The sequence below is a fragment of the Haliotis rufescens genome, unplaced genomic scaffold (genome assembly GCF_023055435.1).
Source record: "Haliotis rufescens isolate VD_foot unplaced genomic scaffold, xgHalRufe1.0.p SCAF_19, whole genome shotgun sequence".
Classification (NCBI taxonomy): domain Eukaryota; kingdom Metazoa; phylum Mollusca; class Gastropoda; order Lepetellida; family Haliotidae; genus Haliotis; species Haliotis rufescens.
In genome coordinates this window covers 18,105,763-18,132,262 of record NW_025963879.1, presented here as the reverse complement: position 1 = coordinate 18,132,262, position 26,500 = coordinate 18,105,763, and the positions used below count along the sequence as shown (strand labels likewise).

Here is a 26,500-nt window from a genome sequence, read left to right as displayed (position 1 = left end):
TCTTACATCGCGAAGTGCATCAAATCACGTGAGCACCTTGATTAAAGACATGAACAGTTTTGGAAAATAACTGTTGGCAAGGAAATGGCGGTGTACATGCTTTGTAAGTCCTGCAATCGACCGAAATATGCATGATAGTTTACGAACCGGATTTCGATTTCGTTGCGTGATTGTGATTGGACTAAGCATAGACTCGTTAGTCCAGCCAAAATGTAACTCCATAACACCAGCCTAGTTCGACAAGGGTGGAAACTGGACTTTCATAGTAACTTGCCTCGGGAAGATGGACCAGAGTAAGCGATTAGTAAAACGTTTGTTTGTTTTTTAACGCCGCCCTCAGCAATTTTACGGCGATAAATAGACGGCGGTCTGTAAATAATCGAGTCTGGACCAGACCACCCAGCGACTCACATCATGAGCTTCCATCTACGCAATTGGGGTATTATGACATGCATCAACCAAGTCAGCTAGCCTGATTCCACGATCCCGTTTACCGACTCTTACGACAAGCATAGCCGCCGCCTACGACAAGCATAGCCGCCGCCTACGACAAGCGTGGGTTGCTGAAACAAAATCCGAATCCGGATCTTCACGGATAGGTGATAAGTGAGTAGATGCTATCATCACGACAGTGGCAGCCAGCCAGTTGTCAGACACCTTAAAAACAACAATATTTCTGATTGAGTGCACAGCAATGCTACCTCAGATGAATAATGGAATCATTCATAGGCCTTCCTATACATAACAAAGAAGTCTGTTGTGTTAAATATTCTTTATATTTTATAGGTCTCATCTAATCTCATTAGATAATGTTAATATCATCCATAGCAATACAAAATGTACATAAAATAAATTTTAAATAATCTTTATATTTAATAAATGTCCATCTCATTAGACAAACCATATTAAAATCATCCACAGCATTACAATATGTATTGTAACCAACACTGTTGATACGATTCTTGGATCCATCAGTGTTTACATTGTAGGGCCAGTTGTCCCAGGTAGTTAGAGTTTTAGCGACAGCTACTGATCGTAAAATTTTAGTTGGGTTGGGTTTTCATTTTTAGGGGCTTCTGATGTTAAAGCAGTGTCAACATTGGACACCATAACAAATGTAATATTTGGGATAACCCCTTCTTGGTAAAGTACAGATTCTCGTACTTTTGGGGGGTTGAGTCCCGTCCGGGATTCGATCCCACACTTGTCAGAGTGAGGCACCTAATCGCCAGCACACAAAGCCAGCGATCTAACCCACTCAGCCACCGAGGTTTCCACTAAAATGAAAGTCCGACAACTGGTAGTCGAGATCACGTACTTTGAGTACCCCTCTGACAAGTGAACACCATAATAGGTGATTCTTACAAATTGACCTAACTGGCTTGTTTTTGTAATAAAAGGATTAAATGTTTTGTAATCAAGGATGTTATTAGAATAAGAAAAGTGCATTTGGTGCAGCAATCTAGTGAAAAAACATGATAAGGATAGGTGTTCATTTACAAGTTAAACAAAAACTAAGGGCAGGTTCTCAGTATGCAAAAGCTGTCAGGAAGATCTAACCAATTTCATATGGGATTACCATACTGTAACATGCACTGAACAAACACATCTGTAATCCTATTAATCCTAGAGATAAGACTAATTACTCCGCTGAGTAGGACTGTTCCATTGTTGCTAGGCATTGCACTTATTAACCTTCTACTCCACTGTCTAACAACTGGCTGTCAAACAAATGACTGTCCCACAAATGGGAGATAACTCGTGCAACTGTTTCAACACGGCACCATACAGCTGTGTTTTTTTTTTATACACGACACTGTGCAACTGTTATCAGATAACACTGTAACTGTTATCAACACGACACAGTGCAACTGTTATCAACACGACACTGTGCAACTGTTTTCAACACGACACTGTGCAACTGTCGGTGCACGGGTGGCCCAGTCGTCTAAGGCGCGACGATTCGCTGTGCCGAGTTGCAGCCCTTGGGCACGCCAGAAACCTATGATTGTGGGTTCGAATCCCGGTTCACCCCGATTATGTTTCTAGGTTTGTCAGCACCATACCAGTGCTCTTAGGTTTCACCGAAGTGGTAAACGTCTGAGACCTGCATCACTTGGGGCTTTCCTCCCACATTAAGCTGACACGCCGTGATATAACTGGAATGCTGTTAAAAGCGCCGTTAAACCCAACTCACTCACTCACTCTTAACCTAGGAGTGTTGGAACACCTCCAGACATATACTAGTATCACATGGTCATAAAGTTACCATGAACACAAATAAATATGTTGCATCATCTCCAGTAGATGGAAGAACGTTATCATTTTATCAGCAATAAATCATATATACATAATTGCTGTCATCGACTTTCACGAAAACACAACTAATAAATAAAGATAAATGTCAATGTAAAAGGGATCACTTGTGTACACAGTGAGTATTTTTAAAAGGTTTCCCATCTTTAATACCTTTGATATGCAATCCTAGAATGGACATTTTCGCGTTTTCGCCTTGCGTAAACAAGCAAATTGTGTCAAAATTAAGCAAAGCGCGACGTCGCGACAACGCGCGTTTTGAATAATATTTTTATTGTTTTTCACCAAATGAAGCAACGCGAGAATGTAACACTTGGTCCAAATGTTGGACTGTCGCTTGTTTCTTTTTAAACCCAAACTATTATTTAAAGCTCCAAAACGCGAGAATATTCTAAATTTTGACACTTTTTGCGACAATGTCCCTTCCAGGGTCCCGTACTAGGATGGCCATTCCACACAGGTGTTACGTGTCCCTCCCACTGGCGTTGACATTGACGTCTTCCGGAGCATAAGAACACCCGACGTTAACTACAATGACAAACGAAGTTGAAATTATTTCTTTCACACGATCTCCAGGAGTTCTGTACTTGTTATGTGTTGTGCGGGGTGGGAGTGTGTGTGTGTGTGTGTGTGTGTGTGTGTGTGTGTGTGTGTGTGTGTGTGTGTGGTGGGGTTTGATTCGATTCTGACACTATCTCCCGCCATGATTATGTTGGGATATTGCCAATGATTGCTTGTTTTTGAATGTGCGATGATCGAGTCTGGGCCGCGACCAAACTCAGTCATGTCATCCTTTTTAACCACCCGATCCTCATTTGCCTGTCCTTTCGAAAAGCAAGGCATAATGAGACTCATTCCATGCCGAATACCAGGTCACAGCACAGGAGTCCGTATCTAAAAATAGACACCCTCATGTGTCTATTTTTAGATACGGACTCCTGTGGTCACAGGGACACTGGGGCACGGGTGGCGTTAAACCCAACTCACTCACTCATTCACAGGGATACTAGATCAAGAATACCTACTCCGAGCTTCAGAGCATGTAATTCGTTAACTCCGACGAGAGGAGCTAAAACTTCCTTTAGTTTCAGAACATCCATCTTCCAAAAGCAAGGGAGTTAACTGACTTCAAAAGTCCAGTTTCCACCCTTGCCGAATTTGACTGGAATTTCTGGGCACGATTGTAGCGCCACCTGTGAATATTGCGTGTTATGTCCCTTCTATCCCCCCCCCCCCCCCCACACACACACACACCCCCACACACACCCACACACCCCCACCTCCACCCCCTACTACTAACCAATCAGATTCCATCTATCATGACATTTGAATTTGCTTCAAACAATATGGCGGCGCCCAGTCAAGACGATCTGGTCGATAGTCAAGATCTATATTGTAATAAAACTGGTCTTACCTCGCGAAGTGAATCAAATCATTTGAGCACCTAGATTAAAACCATGAAAAGATTTGGAAAATATCTGTTGACGCCAAGCTGACGGTACACATGCTTTGCAAATACTGCAGTCGATCGAAATCTGCACGTTGATTTGCATGTTGTTCACCAACCGGATGTCTAGTTCGTTACGCGATTTTGATTGGACTATGCATAGACTCGTTAGTCCAGCCAAAATGTAACTCATGAAATCCAGCCTAGTTCGGCAAGGGTGGAAACTGGACTTTTATAGTCAGTTAACTCTCTTGCCTCGGGAAGATGCAGAAAATCCAGCCTTTCCAGTTAACGATTTCTTTTTGTTGTTGTAAAACCTACAATTATTATTTCAAAGGATTTTCGGAAACAAACTGCCACCACCGCGGTACTCCACCTTCTGTTTCTATCTACCCAGTCTCCTTGCGATACACTACCGTTAAAGATGCCTACCATAATCCTTCGACCTCTTCTTCACCTCTGACCTGTTCTCCACGTCCCTCCCAGTGTTGCAAGACACATCCTTCGCGCCTGCGCAGTAGAGTGCTTTATCAAAACACTTTTAAAACAATCTTTGCTATACATACATTCTCTTGTTCCTTGTTCTTAAACACAGGGAAATAATACAGATTGAATTATTTTCTTGCTAAACATAAAAATATTGCATATATATGTTGTCATTTTCTCTCAAATGTATGACGTCATATACTTGTACTTTCCTACTCACCGTCGATCTGACTGTTAGTAGTAGCAAAGTCGCAATGGCCAAATGGGTGACCTGCCGTCTCCTCAACCTCCACGCCGAGGTCACATGACATGCCATACAGGAAGTTGTCAACCATTACTGTCAACAATACAAAATGCTTCAAATGGGTGGGTGAGATCCGCTCAACGCCGCTTTGAGCAACGTGATCACTTTAGTGGTTTGTTTGTTTGTTGTTTAACGCCGCACTCAGCAATATTCCAGCTATATGACGGCGGTCTGTAAATAATCGAGTCTGGACCAGACAATCCAATGATTGACAACATGAGCATCGATCCACGCAATTGGGATCTATGGCATACATTAACCAAGTCAGCGAGCCTGACCACCCGATCCCGTTAGTCGCCTCTTACGACAAGCATAGTTGCCTTTAACGGCATTATTGACTAAAACAAGAACATCTACAACTCAGTCTCTTTTGCAAAATGTTAGCGTCGGTGGTAGAATCATAATTCCCCATTTGTGAAGTACATGTAATTAATTATTTTTTAAAATAATTAATATTACTACCATTGTCAACTGTAGAGTGTGCATTCGTATTGTATTGTCATCTCCAAAGGGAGAGTACAGAACAAGCTGCCTACACTGTGTGATTATGATCAAATAGCTGTTGGGAGTCATCACTATTACATAATGAAGCTGTGTTATGATCAAACAGCTGTGGGGAGTCATCACTATTACATAATGAAGTTGTGTTATGATCAAATAGCTGTGGGAGAGTCATCACTATTACATAATGAAGCTGTGTTATGATCAAACAGCTGTGGGGAGTCATCACTATTACATAATGAAGCTGTGTTATGATCAAATAGCTGTGGGAGAGTCATCACTATTACATAATGAAGCTGTGTTATGATCAAACAGCTGTGGGGAGTCATCACTATTACACAATGAAGCTGTGTTATGATCAAACAGCTGTGGGGAGTCATCACTCTTACATAATGAAGCTGTGTTATGATCAAATAACTGTGGGGAGTCATCACTATTACATAATGAAGCTGTGTTATGATCAAATAACTGTGGGGAGTCATCACTATTACATAATGAAGCTGTGTTATGTTCAACTAGATGTGAAGAATCATCACTCTTACATAATGAAGCTGTGTTATGATCAAACAGCTGTGGGGAGTCATCACTATTACATAATGAAGCTGTGTTATGATCAAATAACTGTGGGGAGTCATCACTATTACATAATGAAGCTGTGTTATGATCAACTAGATGTGAAGAATCATCACTCTTACATAATGAAGCTGTGTTATGATCAAACAGCTGTGGGTAGAACATCACTATTACATAATGAAGCTGTGTTATGATCAAATAGCTGTGGGGAGTCATCACTATTACATAATGAAACTGTGTTATTTTCAAATAGCTGTGGGGAGACACCCGTGTGACCCATGAAGCTGTCAAAGTCTGGGCCAGACATGCCAGTAGTTGACAGCAAGATTTACGACCCATGCTGTCGGAGTACGATGAAACACATAGAAAAGTCACGTATGGTTCCTTATCTTGATAGATCCTGGGTAAAATTGAATTTCAGTACCCCTGTTTGTAAGAGGAGAGCAACGAGTTCGGGCGGTCATGCTCGCTGATTAACTTGATGCATGTCACCGTATCCTAGTTGGGTAGATAGACGTTCATGATGTCAATCACTGGCTTGACTGGCCCAGACGCGAGTAAATACAGACCGCGGTCATATAGCTGGAATATTGCGTAGTGCGGAGTTAAACAACAAACAAACAGACAAAACAACAAACAAACAATCAATCAAACTTATCCTGATACTATTCATACTCATTCCATCCAGCCCTTTCCCTTGCTGAACACTACCATTGCAAAGTCACGACCTACCACAATCATCCTTGTTCTTCTTGCTTCCTGATTGGTTCTCTGTGCGACCGGATATATCCTCCGCTGAGTCTGCGCAGTAGAGTGTATTATGAAAATACAACTTTCGACATACATACTCTTGTTACGTGTTCTTAAACACAGAGAAACTATACCGTTAACATTGTTTTCTGACAAAGCAATAAAGATATCTGTACATGTGTTATCAATTTCTCTCAAATGTATGACGCCATAGGATTCACAACTAACCGTTTATCTGACTGTATGTGGCAGCAACGTCATAATGGTCATTTGGGTGACCTGCGGTCTCCTCAGTCTGCACGTGGAGGTCACCTGACGCGTCATACAGGAAGTTGTCCTCCATCACTGTCACAACAATGCAAAATGTCATACTACAGGTCAAAGTTCTGGGATGGAGTGAGTGAGTGAGTATGATTTTACGCCGCTTTTAGCAATATTCGAGCAATATCACGGCGGGGGACACCAGAAATGGGCTTCACACATTGTACCCATGTCGGGAATCGAACCAGGGTTTTCGTCGTGACGACTTGGCTACCTGACCGCCCCTCTGGGATGGAAATATTGACTTAAGTTAGAACGGGTAGAATTCAACCTCTTAAAAAACCCATAGGATCAGTCATGAGTGGTCGAGATTTTATTCCAAATTGGTAATATTTTCAGTCCAGGGATCGGTAAACCAAGTTGGTTAGACCAGACGATCCAGTGATTGATATCATGAGCATCGATCCACGTAAATGGGATCGATGACATGCATCAACCAAGTCAGCGAGACTGACCACTCGATCTCGCTAGTCGCCTCTTACGACAAGCTTAGTCGCCTTTTACGGCAAGCATGGGTTGCTGAAGACCTATTCTACCCCGGATCTTCACGGGTCGGTAAACCAAGTACGCATTCTTACAATAGTAAGTGATTAGACGTAACGAGGTGCTTGAAAATTTGCCTTAACATAGCCATTTGATCATCCTGTCGGGTATCCTCAATCACTGGTGAGTGAAGAGAACAAAAGTCACACGTCTGAGGAGACACACCATGTTTTATAATCTGTGATTCAGCGTGTGGTAGAACCACATTCCGAGGAGACAAGATCATCGAACGCAATCACCATCCAGCTACTCTCCACCGCCAGCGTTATTCATCCGCATCTGATTTGTGACCAATGCTTTATGCACATGACCACGTGGCACCAAGGCATCTCTTCTACCCAGTCAGGTTGGCTGGGGTAGCCTAGTGTCTAAACGTTGGCTGGTCACACTGGGTTCGATTTCACACATGGTCAGGCGGGCACGGGTGGCCCAGTCGTCTAAGGCGCCGCAATACGCCGTGCAAAATTTGAGCCTACGAGGGTGGAGTGCTCAGAGCCAAGGCTCAAAACACTCTGGAGAGATCTCACCGATGGATAAAATCACTCTAGACTGATTTGAGTAGGGGATTGAGTTAAACTTCCTGCACCGGATAAGTCGTCTAAGGCGCAGCGATTCGCTGTGCAGAGTTGCGTCCCTTGGACACGCCAGAAACATATGATTGTGGGTTCGAATCCCGGTTCTAGGTTTGTCAGCACCATACCCGGGCTCGAGGGTTTCACCGAAGTGGTAAACGTCTGAGACCTACATCACTTCGGGCTTTCCTCCCACATTAAGCTGACACGCTGCGATATAACTGTAAAAGTGTCAAAAGAGGCGTTAGACCCAACTCACTCACTCACTCCGACATTTTCATACAGAACTGCAGTGTACATGCCATCAGGACTTCAAAGAACTGTAAGACTACTTATTTAATTGTCCACTCTTTACAAACTGGCCAAAAAAACCCAATAAGTTGACAATGGGGCATTTTTCCATCACAATATAAACATCCTTGCTTCAAAAGTACTTTGTTACTGAAATACGTGTACGTGGTTTGAAGACATGTTAAGCTTGAACAGATAGCTGGAACGCAACTTGCTTCGCGGAGAAAACAAAAGTATGACAATTTCCCTCGAATTATTTCACCAATATCAAGAGTCACGTTTAGCTCTCCGCATACAACAGTGAGGAAAAATCGCACCGTAGTTCATAGTCTATATTCCCCTGCGCTACAGTACGCGTTTCTATATTTGATGGAATTTTGTCAACTTGCTGTCTCATAAGGAAGTTCACATCCGTTATTTGAAGTTTTGGGCAAGGTCCAATAGTGTTTATTCACAATACTGAAAGACCGTAGGTCTATAGTACACAGTAATGGATGGTTTAGTTTTGGTTTGGTTTGTTGTTTAACGCCGCACTCAGCAATATTCCAGCTATATGACGGCGGTCTGTAAATAATCGAGTCTGGACCAGACAATCCAGTGATTGACAACATGAGCATCGATCCACGCAATTGGGATCGATGACATGCATCAACCAAGTCACCGAGCCTGACCACCCGATCCCGTTAATCGCCTCTTACGACAAGCATAGTCACCTTTTACGGCAAGCATGGGTTGCTGAAGACCTATTCTACCCCGGATCTTCACGGGCCCAGTAATGGATGTATATACAATTATTATTGGGTAACATATTTGGGAAGTCTAAGGCACAAACATACAATATGTACATTGTTAGTTTCTTCGTCACTACTCTAATGGTACTTGACGTTAACGAAACACATTTCTGGAAACTAGGTTAACGGTTGTAATATTTATCAATGAAATGTTTTCTCAGTTCAGCATACAACGGACATGTAAGTAAGAAATGATATTTATTTTCTACAATATTTAAATCACAAAACTCACAAATTCTTTGTTCTCTTAATATCCCTTTAAATCTTCCCGTCTCGTTAAAGAGTTCGCGTGAGCAACATCTGATTCTTGCAAGTGCTATTTGAAATGTTTAAGTGTAACATTAAATATTGCTTTCTTCAGAAACTATTTTTAAAGAGTGAATAACTTGATAGTTTATCAGATAGATGATAGAGAACATTGCAAATTATACTCACCCACTTATGCTCACTTACTTATACTCACTTACTTATACTCACCCACTCATACTCACTCACTTATACTCATCCACTTATGCTCACTTACTTATACTCACTCACTCATACTCACTCACTTATACTCATCCACTTATGCTCACTTACTTATACTCACTCACTTATACTCACCCACTCATACTCACTCACTTATACTCATCCACTTATGCTCACTTACTTATACTCACTCACTCATACTCACTCACTTATACTCATCCACTTATGCTCACTTACTTATACTCACTCACTTATACTTACCCACTCATACTCACTCACTTATACTCATCCACTTATGCTCACTTACTTATACTCACTCACTCATACTCACTCACTTATACTCATCCACTTATGCTCACTTACTTATACTCACTCACTCATACTCACTCACTTATACTCATCCACTTATGCTCACTTACTTATTCTCACTCACTTATACTAACCTCCTCATACTCACTCACTTATACTCATCCACTTATGCTCACTTACTTATACTCACTCACTCATACTCACTCACTTATACTCATCCACTTATGCTCACTTACTCATACTCACTCACTCATACTCACTCACTTATGCTCGCTCGCTTATACTCACTCACTTATACTCACTCACGTATGCTCACTCACTTATACTCACTCACTTATACTCACTCACTCATACTCACTCACTTATACTCACTCACTTACACTCACTGATACTCACTCCCTTATACTCACTCACCTATACTCACTCACTTATGGTCACTCGCTTATACTCACTCACTTATGCTCACTTACTTATACTCACTCACTTATACTAACTCAAATATACTCACTCACTTATGCTCACTCACCTATACTCACTTATCCTCACTCACTTATACTCACTCAATTACATTCACCCACTTATACTCACTCACTTATACTCACTTACTTATACTCACTCACTTATGCTCACTCACTTATACTCACTCCAGATGCTCACTCACTTATACTCACTCACTTATGCTCACTCGCTTATACTCACTCACTTATACTCACCCACTTATACTCACTCACTTATACTCACCCACTTATACTCACTCACTTATGCTCACTCACTTATACTCACTCACATATATTCACTCGCTTATATTCACTCAATTATACTCACTCACTTATACTCACCCACTTATGCTTATTCACTTGTGCTCACCCACTTATACTCACTCACTTATGCTCACTCACTTATGCTCACTCGCTTATACTCACTCACTTATACTAACTCAAATATACTCACTCACTTATGCTCACTCACCTATACTCACTTATCCTCACTCACTTATACTCACTCAATTACATTCACCCACTTATACTCACTCACTTATACTCACTTACTTATACTCACTATTTTATGCTCACTCACTTATACTCACTCCAGATGCTCACTCACTTATACTCACTCACTTATGCTCACTCGCTTATACTCACTCACTTATACTCACTCACTATACTCACTCACTTATACTCACCCACTTATACTCACTCACTTATGCTCACTCACTTATACTCACTCACATATATTCACTCGCTTATATTCACTCAATTATACTCACTCACTTATACTCACCCACTTATGCTCATTCACTTGTGCTCACTCACTTATACTCACTCACTTATACTCACCGACTTCGCTGTGTTCACTGAGGACTCTGAAAATGGGGTGTTAATCAAGATCACTGCACGCCATTCATTCTATGGGACGTTCATAACTAATCAATCAACCCTCGTATCTTGACAAGGGGCTGACACGTGCTACCGTATAACCGCTTTTGGCTTGTGGTCACGACTTCTGCAGAACTGTGGGAAGCGCCGCGATTCGCTGTGCAGAGTTGCGTCCCTTGGCCACGCCGGAAACCTATAATTGTGGGTTCGAATCCCGGTTCACCCCGATTATGTTTCTAGGTTTGTCAGCACCATACCCGTGCTCGTGGGTTTCACCGAAGTGGTAAACGTCTGAGACCCGCATCACTTCGGGCTTTCCTCCCACATTAAGCTGACACGCCGCGATATAACTGGAATACTGTTAAAAGCGGCGTTAAACCCAACTCACTCACTCACTATAGAACCTTGCTCATGCATATATATGTAATTTGAAGGTTAATTATGGCATGCTCTTCCAGAATATAAATACAAAGATTCTGACCAGCAATTATATCATCTATTTCAGCGTCATACCAACCTTTCATCACAAAGAGGTCCTGGAACCAAACAAGAAACGAAATTGAAGTACTGTGTGGTCAAAAAGCTGTGACGATACATCCTTGTTACATAATGAAGGTGTGTCATGATCAAATAGCTGTTGGGGGAAACCAATATTACATAATGAGGTTTGTCATGATCAAATAGCTGTTTGGGGACACCAATATTACGTAATGAGGTGTGTGTTAATCAAATAGCTGTTAGGGGACACCAAGATTACATGATGAGGTGTGTTATGATCATATAGCTGTTGGGGGACACCAATATTACATGATGAGGTGTGTCATGATCAAATAGCTGTTGGGGAACACCAACATTACGTAATGAGGTGTGTTATGATCAAATAGCTGTTGGGGGACACCAATATTACATAATGAGGTGTGTCATGATCAAATAGCTGTTGGGGGACACCAACATTACGTTATGAGGTGTGTTATGATCAAATAGCTGTTGGGGGACACCAATATTACGTAATGAGGTGTGTCATGATCAAATAGCTGTTGGGGGACACCAATATTACATAATGAGGTGCGTTATGATCAAATAGCTGTTGGGGGATACCAGTATTACATAATGAGGTGTGTTATGATCAAATAGCTGTTGGGGGATACCAGTATTACATAATGAGGTTTGTCATGATCAAATAGCTGTTGGGGGACACCAACATTACGTAATGAGGTGTGTTATGAACAAATAGCTGTTGGGGGACACCAATATTACTTAATGAGGTGTGTCATGATCAAATAGCTGTTGGGGGACACCAATATTACATGATGAGGTGTGTCATGATCAAATAGCTGTTGGGGAACACCAACATTACGTAATGAGGTGTGTTATGATCAAATAGCTGTTGGGGGACACCAATATTACATAATGAGGTGTGTCATGATCAAATAGCTGTTGGGGGACACCAACATTACGTAATGAGGTGTATTATGATCAAATAGCTGTTTGGAGACACCAATATTACATAATGAGGTGTGTTATGAACAAATAGCTGTTGGGGAACACCAATATTACGTAATGAGGTGTGTTATGATCAAATAGCTGTTGGGGAACACCAATATTACATAATGAGGTGCGTTATGATCAAATAGCTGTTGGGGGATACCAGTATTACATAATGAGGTTTGTCATGATCAAATAGCTGTTGGGGGATACCAATATTACCTAATGAGGTGTGTTATGATCAAATAGCTGTTGGGAGGCACCAATATTACATAATGAGGTGTATTATGATCAAATAGCTTATGGTTGACACCAATATTACACAATGAGGTGTGTTATGATCAAATAGCGTATGGTTGACACCAATATTACACAATGAGGTGTGTTATGATCAAATAGCTTATGGTTGACACCAATATTACACAATGAGGTGTGTTATGATCAAATAGCTGTGAATAGAGCCCCATGTTAGATAATGTAGGTGCACTGAACCTGCAGTGTTCCAGATAAGCGTTGTATATGTGGTTTCAAGTGCGGACTTGCAATCTTATTAATATTTCGGCTTTATCACGGCCGCCTGTAAATAACTGAGACGCGGGTAGGTAAACCAGTGGTGGATGTTATAAGCAACGCCCCAAGAAGTTTGGGAACGAAGGCAAGCAAGCAACTAAATGGCCGAGATGACCAACCGATCCACTGTAATCGCTATTTACAACAAGTAATAGCTAGCGTGCAGGGATGTATTCTAACCCGAATCCGAACCCAGGGGCTCAGACGGACATGCTGACACCCAAACAAAATCACAATGTGTCATAACATTGCGACACACGAATTTAGTCGTCTCTTTTACGAGACCTAAACATAAGAGCATCTTGTCACCTTTTCCATGTTTCTTTTTTCTTTTAACGACGACGACGACGGCGATGACGGTGATGACGATGGCTGCAGCAGCGACTGCTGCCCCCGAGCCGGCGATCAGTATCTGCTTGTGGCTGTAGTCTGAAATAAGTGTTATTTCATTTACTGAAACTGTCGCTTTACAAAATAAAATTATAGTTGTGAGTGAGAGAGTTGGTCCGGAGTAGGCCTGGGATTGTCTATCTCGACTATACATTTATACAGCTAAAGATGCAAAAGCATATATTTCTTTTATTGAAACTAAGAGCCGAAATATGTATTTTAAGAAAACACCTTGCAACAATGTAATTTTAGTGGCATACAACCTCTTCTTTTGGATAAGATACAGTAAACTACGGTTATAACGAACTCGAGGGGACCACTTATTTTAGTTCGTAATAACTGTAGTTCGTTATAAGCATACATACAGCATATATACAACAAATGGTTGGGATACAAAATAAGTTCGTTATATCCGCCAGTTCGTTATAAGCGTGTTCGTTATAAACGTAGTTTACTGTAAATCTCTCCCTTGACACGCATGTGCACTATTAACAGTTACCTTGAAGCTCATCCTCCTGGTGTGTAGTGACGTTTAAGAACGTGTAATTGCTCATACCATGTATGTTTTGTGCATGGAGACGAACTTCATACATTGTAGACGGTGCAAGTCCAATAATGTCAACATGGAGATCGTCATTGTTATCTACATCACGCGTTGTCCACTGACCCCTGTCGGGCCTGAGCTGGAGGATGAAGGTTTGTCTGGCGCCACCATTGAACGCTTTATCCCAGCTGACGGTTATGGAGCGAGAATCTACCCTCGTTGCTTGCAGATGTGTCGGGGTGTCCGGATGAGCTGGTTAAATATTAACAATTAACAAAAATTAACATGGCAATTGAGAATGACTTTATGTTGTTTTAGCACTATTTACTACATCCCCATGGGTATACAAAGAATGGGCTTCATATATTGTACCCATGTTAAGAATCGAAATCAGACCGCCAATGTGATGCGCAAACACCAAAGACACTAAGCCACCCGATAACCTCGGCCAAACAAATAATATGAGAGTCAGTGACGGACCAGACCACTTTAAAGAGGGGGGGGGGGGGGGAATTTTTGTATTGAGATTGACTATTTTTTAAGCTACAGCTGCAAAGCGAGATTTTTCAATTATGACCATGTACCTAAATATATTTTGGCAAAAACGTCTTGCAACACTGTTTTTTTGCGGCACACAATTTCATTTTTTCACAAGCCTGAAAAACAGGAATTCAATAAAATCCCAGGCCCCTTGAATAGCAAATGGTCGGCCTTTCGGAAGCAGACACACTAGTCTCGCTGGATGAAATTCCTCAGATTCCAGTGTCACCGATAATAATCTAATATACTTTGCACAATTAAATACCAAGAGGAATTACTTACTTGGCTTAATCAGAGATATCGTAAATGTGCTATCTCCTTCAGAGTTAGTTACTGTAACGTTGTATGTTCTGTAATCCTTGTCATCGACGTTGGCGATGTTTAACGTCCCTGTCGCTACAGGGTCATTCCAAGTGATGTTTGTGTTTTTCGTGAGTGGCGCACCAACTTTGAACTTTCTCCAACTGAAGGTAGGCTTCGGGTAAGCTAGCACAGTCACACTGAGAGTGACAGGTTCGCCCAAGGCTGAAGCCACCTTCAGGTGTGTTGAGGAACCATGCAGTCTTGGTTTACCTTTAACAAATAGAGATATTTAACAGTTAGATTTCTGTTTCTGATGGGGCCTTAAACCAGTTATTCTCCACATGCTTCAAATGGGTGGGTGAGATCCGCTTAACGCCGCTTTGAGCAATTTGATCACTTTAATGGTTGGTTGGTTTGTTGTTTAACGCCGCACTCAGCAATATTCCAGCTATATGACAGCGGTCTGTAAATAATCGAGTCTGGACCAGACGACCCAATGATGAATATCCTGAGCATCGATCAACGAAATTGGGTTCGATGACATGCATCAACCATGTCAGCGAACCTGACCACCCGATCCCGTTAGTCGCCTCTTACGACAAGCATAGTCGCCTTTTACGGCAAGCATGGGTTGCTGAAGTCCTATTCTACCCCCGGATCTTCACGGGTCGATCACTTTAGTGGAACTGATCATGATGGACATGGTGCTAACATCATATGTATGATGTGATCACTGTTCTGTGAGAACACCACTATAGCTTATCACATCATGCAATCAATGGTCTGCAGAGCTACAGATAGGCAGATAGGCAGCGTATTTGAGGAAAATACCCCCCAAACTTTCAAAACCTAATTACTTGCGTGCGTACAGAAACGAATGCATTAAATGTAAAACACAAATGCCCAAAAAACCCAGCACGCGTAAATACCAAATGTAGATGTTTTAGCATGCGTACAAAGGAGCTTATTTCCGAAACGCAAAAACGAGATAGTTTTACTTTCCGAGGGAAGCCTATATATTTAGAACAGTTATCATGGTTATATACATCTAAAACATCATTCTCCCCCCCCCCCCCCCCCCCCCCCCCCCCCCCCCACCAAAAAAAACCTCCCTGTTGTTTTAGCGAGGCGACATTAATGGCCTCTGAGAAATGCATTCTTGCCAATAGATAGATAGATAGATAGATAGATAGATAGATAGATAGATAGATAGATAGATAGATAGATGAATATTAAATAAATAAATAAATAAATAAATAGATAAAGTGACAAACATTTGACCAGCAATGAAGCATATTTGGGTGGGGCGGTTCCGATTTCATTCCCAGCAGAACAATTGTACGGTCCTCTCTGTCGGCACCCTATATCATCCAGCCTGACCTCCAACGTGTTGCTGTTGTTGTTGTCTCCCTTGCTCACCGGGCCTGAGGCTGTGTTACGTATTTGAATGTCCGAGGCAGGCTCACTGCTGACGTTGCACTGTAACGTGACGTTGTCGTGTTCTTTCACTGTGATGTTGCTGTCGTCTTGGCCGACACCGAAGAAAATAATTTCTGGACTGTCTACAACGTGAAACAAAACATATTATAATCGTTTGTTTGTCAGCACAATATCCTTGTGGCGATATATAATCACGACTTTCATTCTTTCTTGCTCGCCTATCACATCCTGTTGGCAGGCCCTGGTATAACTGAAATACTTTGAAAACGGAGTTGAAACGGACTCACTCACACACTCGGCAAGCTCCGACGTTCATACAGTTTGGCCCTCACTCTATGAAGGTTCATACTCCAATGAACTCACACAAAGTGAAGGCCAATTCTTAATTGAATCTCGTCAACCCCAGTTGCCAGAAACGTGGTAATTTTGGTGGAATCCGTTCACTCAAATCGGACGCGCGTTCTATTACATAAGGGAGTGAATAACCACCCCACAGGTGTCGATCTGGAACGAGCCACTGTTCGAAATTACAATTAAAATATTTTAAAATAAAACGTCCGAGGTTTATTTTAATCTTCGTCACTGGTGTGTTCCGAATGCATTATAAACCTCTAGAAACCTTACTAATTTTATTTGAATTTATTTATTTTGTTTGAATGTTGAAATCAATTTGAAATATTAAATGCAATGATATGGTACAATGAAGACTGTTGCAGCGTTGTTAGGGTGAAAAAACCCCAAGAAAATATAATACTGAACTCCAAATTATTATATACAATCATAAGTCAGGGAATAATACTGAAACAAAGATAAAACGCCAAGATGTTATAGAGCGAAATCAACATATTCTGCTGTAATCGTTATATACTAAATAAATAAAGTTGGGGATCATGAATATTTTGGGGGTATTTTTTGTAGGGAAAATTGGCATACAATAACCTAAAACATATTTCACCAAATTTTCATCATCCGTAACTAATTTTGTTCAGTATATGTAAATTGGAGTTGTAACCTCTAGCATGCAAACAGGACACCATGCACGCACAGCAAGCACGGTTGCATACAATCGCAGTTGACTCACATTTTACTTTCAGTGATACAATCGGTCTTGTCATATCCGCGACTTGGCAGTGCCACTGGCCTGCGTCCTCACGAGAAACTTGCCGTATAGTGAGGATGAAGATGTTGGCGTCAGCGGCCGTGCAACTGTAGTTTGTGTTGTTCGACGTTGATGTGCTTGAATTTAGGTGGAGAGAACAGGCTGTGGACGTCCCATGTCCATTTGTCCGTTTGAAGTATGCCAACCCCTCGTGCATTGTATCGCCCGTGACTTGGCATGTCATATTGAAGTGTTCACCAAGATTAGCCGATTCATAAACCGTTTCCAAAGAAGTATCGGTTGCTTGAAAACAGAAGAAAAATAGCCTATGACAGATTTTGTTCTTGTTCAATAAAAATAGTTGTTATCTGGTAATAGTTGTTTAAAAATTAAGTAAAGAGAAGTATGGTGTACATGTTCACGGCAAATAGATGCACATGAATCGTTACTCGCCTGACATCGTTACTCGCCTGACATCGTTACTCACCTGACATCGTTACTCTCCTGACATCGTTACTCACCTGACATCGTTACTCGCCTAACATCGCTACTCACCTGACATCGTTACTCTCCTGACATCGTTACTCGCCTGACATCGTTACTCGCCTGACATCGCTACTCACCTGACATCGTTACTCGCCTGACATCGTTACTCACCTGACATCGTTACTCACCTGACATCGTTACTCGCCTGACATCGCTACTCACCTGACATCGTTACTCTCCTGACATCGTTACTCTCCTGACATCGTTACTCTCCTGACATCGTTACTCGCCTGACATCGCTACTCACCTGACATCGTTACTCTCCTGACATGGTTACTCTCCTGACATCGTTACTCGCCTGACATCGTTACTCACCTGACATCGTTACTCACCTGACATCGTTACTCTCCTGACATGGTTACTCTCCTGACATCGTTACTCGCCTAACATCGTTACTCGCCTAACATCGTTACTCTCCTGACATGGTTACTCTCCTGACATCGTTACTCGCCTAACATCGCTACTCACCTGACATCGTTACTCTCCTGACATGGTTACTCTCCTGACATCGTTACTCGCCTGACATCGCAACTCACCTGACATCGCTACTCACCTGACATCGTTACTCACCTGACATGGTTACTCTCCTGACATGGTTACTCTCCTGACATGGTTACTCTCCTGACATCGTTACTCGCCTGACATCGTTACTCACCTGACATCGTTACTCACCTGACATCGTTACTCACCTGACATCGTTACTCACCTGACATGGTTACTCGCCTAACATCGTTACTCTCCTGACATCGTTATGCTCATCGCTGCTTGAATCACATCCTTACCTTCCTCATATCGTTACTCGCCTAACATCGTTACTCTCATGACCTCGTTATTCTCCTCGCTGCTTGAATCACATCCTTATCTTCCTCATGTCGTTACTCGCCTAACATCGTTACTCTCATGACCTCGTTATTCTCCTCGCTGCTTGAATCACATCCTTAATACCTTCCTCATATCGTTACTCGCCTAACATCGTTACTCTCATGACCTCGTTATTCTCCTCGCTGCTTGAATCACATCCTTAATACCTTCCTCATATCGTTCGAGCCTAACATCGTTACTCTCATGACCACGTTATGCTCCTCACTGCTTGAATCACATCCTTAAAACCTTCCTCATATCGTTACTCGCCTAACATCGTTACTCTCATGACATCGTTATGCTCCTCACTGCTTGAATCACATCCTTAATACCTTCCTCATATCGTTACTCGCCTAACATCGTTACTCTCATGACCACGTTATGCTCCTCACTGCTTGAATCACATCCTTAAAACCTTCCTCATATCGTTACTCTCCTGACATCGTTACTCTCATGACCACGTTATGCTCCTCACTGCTTGAATCACATCCTTAAAACCTTCCTCATATCGTTACTCGCCTAACATCGTTACTCTCATGACCACGTTATGCTCCTCACTGCTTGAATCACATCCTTAAAACCTTCCTCATATCGTTACTCTCCTGACATCGTTACTCTCATGACCACGTTATGCTCCTCACTGCTTGAATCACATCCTTAAAACCTTCCTCATATCGTTACTCGCCTAACATCGTTACTCTCATGACATCGTTATGCTCCTCACTGCTTGAATCACATCCTTACCTTCATATCGTTACTCTCCTGACATCGTTACTCACCATACATCGTTATTCTCCTCGCTTCTTGAATCACATCCTTACCTTCATATCGTTACTCTCCTGACATCGTTACTCTCATGACCACGTTATGCTCCTCACTGCTTGAATCACATCCTTACCTTCATATCGTTACTCTCCTGACATCGTTACTCTCATGACCTCGTTATTCTCCTCGCTGCTTGAATCACATCCTTAATACCTTCCTCATATCGTTACTCGCCTAACATCGTTACTCTCATGACCTCGTTATTCTCCTCGCTGCTTGAATCACATCCTTAATACCTTCCTCATATCGTTACTCGCCTAACATCGTAACTCTTCCCACAACCCGTCTCACACCGTCACCTACCATAATCGCAACTCTTCTCACATTGTTACTCCTTAGCATGCGATCGGTTCCAGCAAAGTCAAGCAAAACCGCAAAAGCCTAACATCAGGGGAATCGTGTAGCCCAGTTGTTCAAGCGTTCGCTCGTCACACACGGTTCGATTCCCCATGGGCACGATGCGTGAAGCCTATTATTGGTGTATTCCGTCGTGTTGTGGTTGGAAGACTGATAAAAGTAGCACAAGTTCTTTCAAAAGACCACTCGTCAAGAGTAGAAACTTCACTTACAATAGGACCCGTGAAGATCCGATGTAGAATAGGTCTTCAGCAGCCCATGCTTGCCGTCAAAAGCGACGATACTTGTCATAAGAGGCGACTAACGGGATCGGGTGGTTAGGCTCGCTGACTTGATTAATGCATGTCATCGCATCCCAATTGCGTGGATCGATGCTCATGATGCGAATCACTGGATTGTCTAGTCCAGACTCGATTATTTACAGACCGACGTCATATAGCTAGAATATTGCGTTAAACAACAAACAAACAAACAAACAAACAAACTTACAATATACACCGCATACAACAGCCATGAAGAAACTCCAGTACACCCCAAGCTCTATCTTCATGTTACCAGTTGACTGCTGCGGATAAATGAAATAACAGCTTGTTAGTTACTGGCGTATAGCGCGACTCTATTTCGGCGAAATAACCGGATATGAGTGCGGAGATACTCTACTGCAGGCTTGTATTTGTTCAGGCATTCCTATCTGTTTCCTGACATTATATTATCGGATGTGTGACGCGATTTGTATCGGCGCCCGACATCGTTGCCTTCCTGCTACAGGGACCTGTCATTTCATCTTTTGTCGTAACTCTCCTGACATCATTACTCTTCCCACTGCTCGTGTTTCCCATCGTTACTGTCCTCATGTCGTAACTCTCCTGACATCATTGCCTTCCTGGTACAGGGACCTGTCATTTCATCTTTTGTAGGTTTCATTTTTGGGTTATCTTTTCAACGCACACCAAGCATATCAGCAGAGACGTCATTACATCATTTATATCACCATGCTCTTTTCAGTTTGTCCGAAAATCGGACATTGTCTTGTCGCGATATTTCTGAAGGTCAGATTATCATGCAATGAAATGTCCCCGATGATGAATGGATAAACATGCAAGATTTATTGTGATGTATTTCTGAGTTCATAATTTACCAGTTGGTTTCTATAGTAACACTTGTTGCGTTCGCCGACAATGAGTCTCCTCCTTTTGTGTAACAGAGTTGCGTCCCTTAAACATGCCAGGATCCGCTGATAATGGTTTGAATCCTAGATTCACCTATGTTATGCTCCCTGGTTGTTATCCGTTTCTTTTTTAAATTTACAGTTGTAACGTCTGTGAGAGGCCGCATTTTGGACTTTACCCCGGCAACAAGCTGACACACCCTATTCAAAGCAGTGTTTCTTACCGGATGACATGGCCACATTCAGAGTCTTGTTTTACGTTGTAGAAACTGACACCGACTTCCTAGTAGGTGAGGTGAGGTGAAATTGGGTTTAACGTCGCGTCCAAGATTATTGCATGCACGTGTATGTGTGTGTGTGGCTGCTTGTACTAGTCCGGACTGATGCCGATTTATAGTGCTAGCTCACTGAGATACCATGCCGCAGTTTAACATGAATACCCCACTCAGACACAGTATACTGACTCCGAGCCGACCAGTCCTTGTTTTAGCCCCTTAATGCCGAGCGCCAGACAGGGTAACAACAAGTACAATCTTTTAACGTCTTTTTGTATGACGCGGCCCGGGATCGAACCCCGGACCTTCCGCTCTCCGGGCGGACGCTCTACCACAAGACCACGGAGGCGGTCTCTTCCTAGTAGAGTCATGCATGACATATTGCATAACAATTAATGACGAGTGGTTGACCTTGATGAACTTTTATGGTGCAAGGAAACAAACATAAGCCCCACTGGTTTTGTGATCGTTGTTTGAAATGCTTCTATCAGAGTCTCTCGTTCAGACTGAATTGTTTCATTCAGATATTGTATAACTCTTCAGAAGTGACAGATGCTCTTCAGGACGTCTTATGACAATTTCGTGAGATGGGACTAACGGGATCGGGTGGTCAGGCTCGCTGACTTGGTTGATGCATGTCATCGTATCCCAATAACGTGGATCGATGTCAATCACTGGATTGTCTGGTCCAGACTCGATTATTTACAGGCCTCCGTCAAACAGCTGGAATATTGCTGAGTGCGGCGTTAAACAACAAACAAACAAATAGCTTGACTGGAAATGTCACACGAACAATATCTTATATAAGTAAATATGAGAGTGTCGCAGGCTTCCTTATTTAAGACGTATATCTTATTAATTTTAAAATTATGCAACTTACTCTTCTTTGATAAAAGCACACCCAGGAAGTTAATACCCGTGAACGTTTTCACTAGAACTCTTATGTTCATTTTCATGTTCAACACGCCCACCGTGTACAATATCATTTAACGTTTCCAAAATATGGAGGGGCGGTCGGGCAGCCTAGTGGTTAAAGCGTTCGCTCGTCACGCCGAAGACCCGGGTTCGATTCCCGACATGGGTACAATGTGTGAAGCCCATTTCTGGTGTCCTCCGCCGTGATATTGCTGGAATACTGCTAAAAGCGGCGTAAAACCATACTCACTCACTCACTCACTCCAAAATATAGGCACTAGATTGCTGATAAAGACCAAATATGAATTGTTTCCATCGGGGCTTTTCGAAGGCGTAGTGATAAAATCGGTCATACTAATAACCTTTTTTGGTTCTTAATTTCGGGTCAAAGTATGAGTGGTGTGTTATGAATGGTCCCAGTTCCTTAGATCGATGCTCATGATGTCAATCACACGATTGTCTGATCCAGACACGATTATTTACAGACCACTGTCATATACATGTTGCTGGAACATGGCGACGTTAAACAACAAACAAACAAAACAAGAGGTTGTGTTTTTAGACACTATGACAACCTGTAGCACTGAAGTAAGTGCTTACAGACACTGTAAAACATGTACCACTGAAGTAAGTGCTTACAGACACTGTAAAACATGTACCACTGAAGTAAGTGCTTACAGACACTGTAAAACATGTACCACTGAAGTAAGTGCTTACAGACACTGTAAAACATGTACCAATGAAGTACGTGCTTACAGACACTGTAAAACATGTACCAATGAAGTAAGTGCTTACAGACACTGTAAAACATGTACCACTGAAGTAAGTGCTTACAGGCACTGTAAAACATGTACCACTGAAGTAAGTGCTTACAGACACTGTAAAACATGTACCACTGAAGTAAGTGTTTACAGACACTGTAAAACATGTACCACTGAAGTAAGTGCTTAGAGACACTGTAAAACATGTACCACTGAAGTAAGTGCTTACAGGCACTGTAAAACATGTACCACTGAAGTAAGTGCTTACAGACACTGTAAAACATGTACCACTGAAGTAAGTGTTTACAGACACTGTAAAACATGTACCACTGAAATAAGTGCTTAGAGACACTGTAAAACATGTACCACTGAAGTAAGTGCTTACAGACACTGTAAAACATGTACCACTGAAGTAAGTGCTTACAGACACTGTAAAACATGTACCACTGAAGTAAGTGCTTACAGACACTGTAAAACATGTACCACTGAAGTAAGTGCTTACAGGCACTGTAAAACATATACCACTGAAGTAAGTGCTTACAGACACTGTAAAACATGTACCACTGAAGCAAGTGCTTACAGACACTGTAAAACATGTACCACAGAAGTAAGTGCCTACAGACACTGTTAAACCTGTACCACTGAAGTAAGTGCTTACAGACACTGTAAAACATGAACCACTGAAGTAAGTGCTTATAGACACTGTAAAACATGTACCAATGAAGTAAGTGCTTACAGACACTGTAAAACATGTACAACTGAAGTAAGTGCTTACAGACACTGTAAAACATGAACCACTGAAGTAAGTGCTTACAGACACTGTAAAACATGTTCCACTGAAGTAAGTGCTTACAGACACTGTAAAACATGAACCACTGAAGTAAGTGCTTATAGACACTGTAAAACATGTACCACTGAAGTAAGTGCTTACAGACACTGTAAAACATGAACCACTGAAGTAAGTGCATACAGGCACTGTAAAACATGTACCAATGAAGTAAGTGCTTACAGACACTGTAAAACATGTACAACTGATGCAAGTGCTTACAGACACTGTAAAACATGAACCACTGAAGTAAGTGCTTACAGACATTGTAAAACATGTTCCACTGAAGTAAGTGCTTACAGACACTGTAAAACATGTACCACTGAAGTAAGTGCTTACAGAAACTGTAAAATATGAACCACTGAAGTAAGTGCTTACAGACACTGTAAAACATGAACCACTGAAGTTAGTGCTTACAGACACTGTAAAACATGTTCCACTGAAGTAAGTGCTTACAGACACTGTAAAACATGTACCACAAATGTAAGTGCTTACAGACACTGTAAAACAGGTACCACTGAAGTAAGTGCTTACAGACACTGTAAAACATGCACCACTGAAGTAAGTGCTTAGAGACACAATGACAACATATACCACTGAAGTAAGTGCTTACAGGGCACTGTAAAACATGTATCACTGAAGTAAGTGCATACAGACACTATGACAACAATACCACTGAAGTAAGTGCTAACAGACACTGTAAAACATATACCACTGAAGTAAGTGCATACAGACACTATGACAACAATACCACTGAAGTAAGTGCTAACAGACACTGTAAAACATATACCACTGAAGTAAGTGCTTACAGACACTATGACAACATGTACCTCCCTTGGTGTAGCCGTTTACAGACCGGTCGTGTACTATCGATCCGTTCCGTCCACACCCCCCCCCCCCCCCCCCCCCCCCCCACACACACACACACCGCCATTTAAATCAGGTTTCCTCACCTAGCCCACCCATTTCTCTCATCCGAGAGTGCAACGCGTGACTCTGGTGGGAAAATGTTACCTGTGTAGCACCTGTAGCGCTAATTACCTATACTGTTCCTTTGATCAAACCGACTTCTTGTTGACACACTTGTTGCATAACTATTTACAGTTGTTTTATAAATCGATGGGCTGTAGTTATTAACTCTCTGCTTCTATGTCCTACGATCCCATTGAGGCGTGCCAATGCAGATACCAGAAAACACTGACGAAACGCACCTAGTTGTTTTAAATTATTGAGTATATTGAGACCTAATTGGTTACAATAAGAAAGCTAGTAACCGAGTATAAAGCTAGTAACATAGAAAAGTAGAAAAATGAATGCCGATTTAGAGCAAATTATTGTGCGTTAATTACAACAGATAACGAGCATCACCCATTGATTCTTTTTAGCAGCTTGGTACCTATTTGTCTCCGTCCCATTTCCCGTTCACCCTTTATACAGTGTCTAGTGGTGTGTGTTCATGCATTAATGGGATACAACCTGTCTACAAAGGACAATCTGTAACTGCTCTCTAGGAGTAGAAAAGTACTAAACTGATGCACGATTCCTGCTCAAATGGTTACAAGGTTACACCAGTCGAGGCCTCAGTAAAGCTTTCAGAAAGATTTGTAGTAAACATGTGGGGGACATTTCCAAACTTTACGCATCAGTGACAAAACTGATGTCCGATGAAATCCTTATTTTGACCTGTTCCTGTGTATTTCAGTTGAACGATTGACTTGCCTTTTCATGTGTTTGTGACCTGTTTGGGCAGGATACGTTCACCTGTTTACCTGGTATCATCACTTTTAATCATACTTCAGAAACATTTTGAACAAACTGAACATTACGTCTTTGTATGGCTTTTAAAAGTGATACACATAAGGAAGAAAATGTATGGATGTTAACTTCTTTATAGTTACTTAAACTTACTCCTCCGTCAGGTGAAAATTCATAAATGTTCTTCCTTAAACTGTACATTGATAAAATACTGATTGTGGCTAAGTAAACACCAACTTATAATGTTGGGGATCGAATAAATCCTATTTCGTAGAATATTACTATTTACCCTAACAGACTGGTTTGTCTGCCCTTGGGCTATAGGGGGCACGGGTGGCCCAGTCGTTTGAGGCACCGCAATTCGCTTGGCAGAGTTGCGTCCCTTGGGCAAGCCAGAGACCTATGATTATGGGTTCGAATCCCGGTTCGCCCCGATTATGTTTCTAGGTTTGTCAGCACCATACCCGTGCTCGTGGGTTTCACCGAAGTGGTAAACGTCTGAGACCTGCATCTTTTCGGGCTTTCCTCCCACATTAAGCTGACACGCCGCGATATAACTGGAATACTGTCAAAAGCGGCGTTAAACCCAACTCACTCACTCTTCTTCTGGAAGCCATTTTGTATTATATCTAAGGTTTTAAGAGTTTTATTCCGGTATAGCCCTGAGTTATTCTTATTTACCTTTGGTTGACTCAGGTTGAATCTAGCCAGCGCTGGTTAAAGGAAATGTGGTTACCTTGGTTGACTCGGTCACTCAAATTTCACCACTGGCACCCCGAAGATGAGTCGGTA

General features: G+C 42.0%; 1 protein-coding gene across 4 annotated transcripts; it reads right to left on the bottom strand.

Annotated features, from left to right (window-relative positions):
• Nucleotides 1-278: 278 nt before the first annotated feature.
• On the bottom strand, nucleotides 279-20,874 carry LOC124137542 (synaptogenesis protein syg-2-like). Of its 4 annotated transcripts, none has more exons than XM_046503884.2 (13): nucleotides 20,498-20,874; nucleotides 17,402-17,722; nucleotides 16,155-16,442; nucleotides 14,860-15,150; nucleotides 13,993-14,289; nucleotides 13,413-13,532; nucleotides 11,566-11,584; nucleotides 11,010-11,035; nucleotides 6,606-6,722; nucleotides 6,360-6,428; nucleotides 4,470-4,586; nucleotides 4,196-4,273; nucleotides 279-657 (listed from the first exon to the last, which is right to left on the bottom strand). In XM_046503884.2, the coding sequence occupies exons 1-13, from the start codon at nucleotides 20,556-20,558 to the stop codon at nucleotides 650-652; spliced, it is 1,812 nt and encodes a 603-aa protein (XP_046359840.2). In that variant the 5' UTR covers nucleotides 20,559-20,874; the 3' UTR covers nucleotides 279-649. The 4 variants fall into 4 exon arrangements, with proteins under 4 accessions (XP_046359840.2, XP_046359842.2, XP_046359839.2 ...); XM_046503883.2 differs by lacking the exon at nucleotides 279-657 and adding an exon at nucleotides 2,098-2,844; XM_046503885.2 differs by lacking the exons at nucleotides 279-657; nucleotides 4,196-4,273 and adding an exon at nucleotides 2,098-2,844.
• Nucleotides 20,875-26,500: the final 5,626 nt, after the last annotated feature.

What these genes read in the sequence shown, in the direction of transcription:
- LOC124137542 (XM_046503883.2), bottom strand. Translation starts at nt 20,558, where the DNA reads ATGAAGATAGAGCTTGGGGTGTACTGGAGTTTCTTCATGGCTGTTGTA. An exon ending in TGTTGTATGCGGTGTATATT is followed by an intron (nt 17,723 to 20,497) that starts GTAAGTTTGTTT and finishes TCTGTTTTCAAG; the next exon opens with CAACCGATACTTCTTTGGAA. An exon ending in CCAGGAGGATGAGCTTCAAG is followed by an intron (nt 13,533 to 13,992) that starts GTAACTGTTAAT and finishes CACTTATTTCAG; the next exon opens with ACTACAGCCACAAGCAGATA.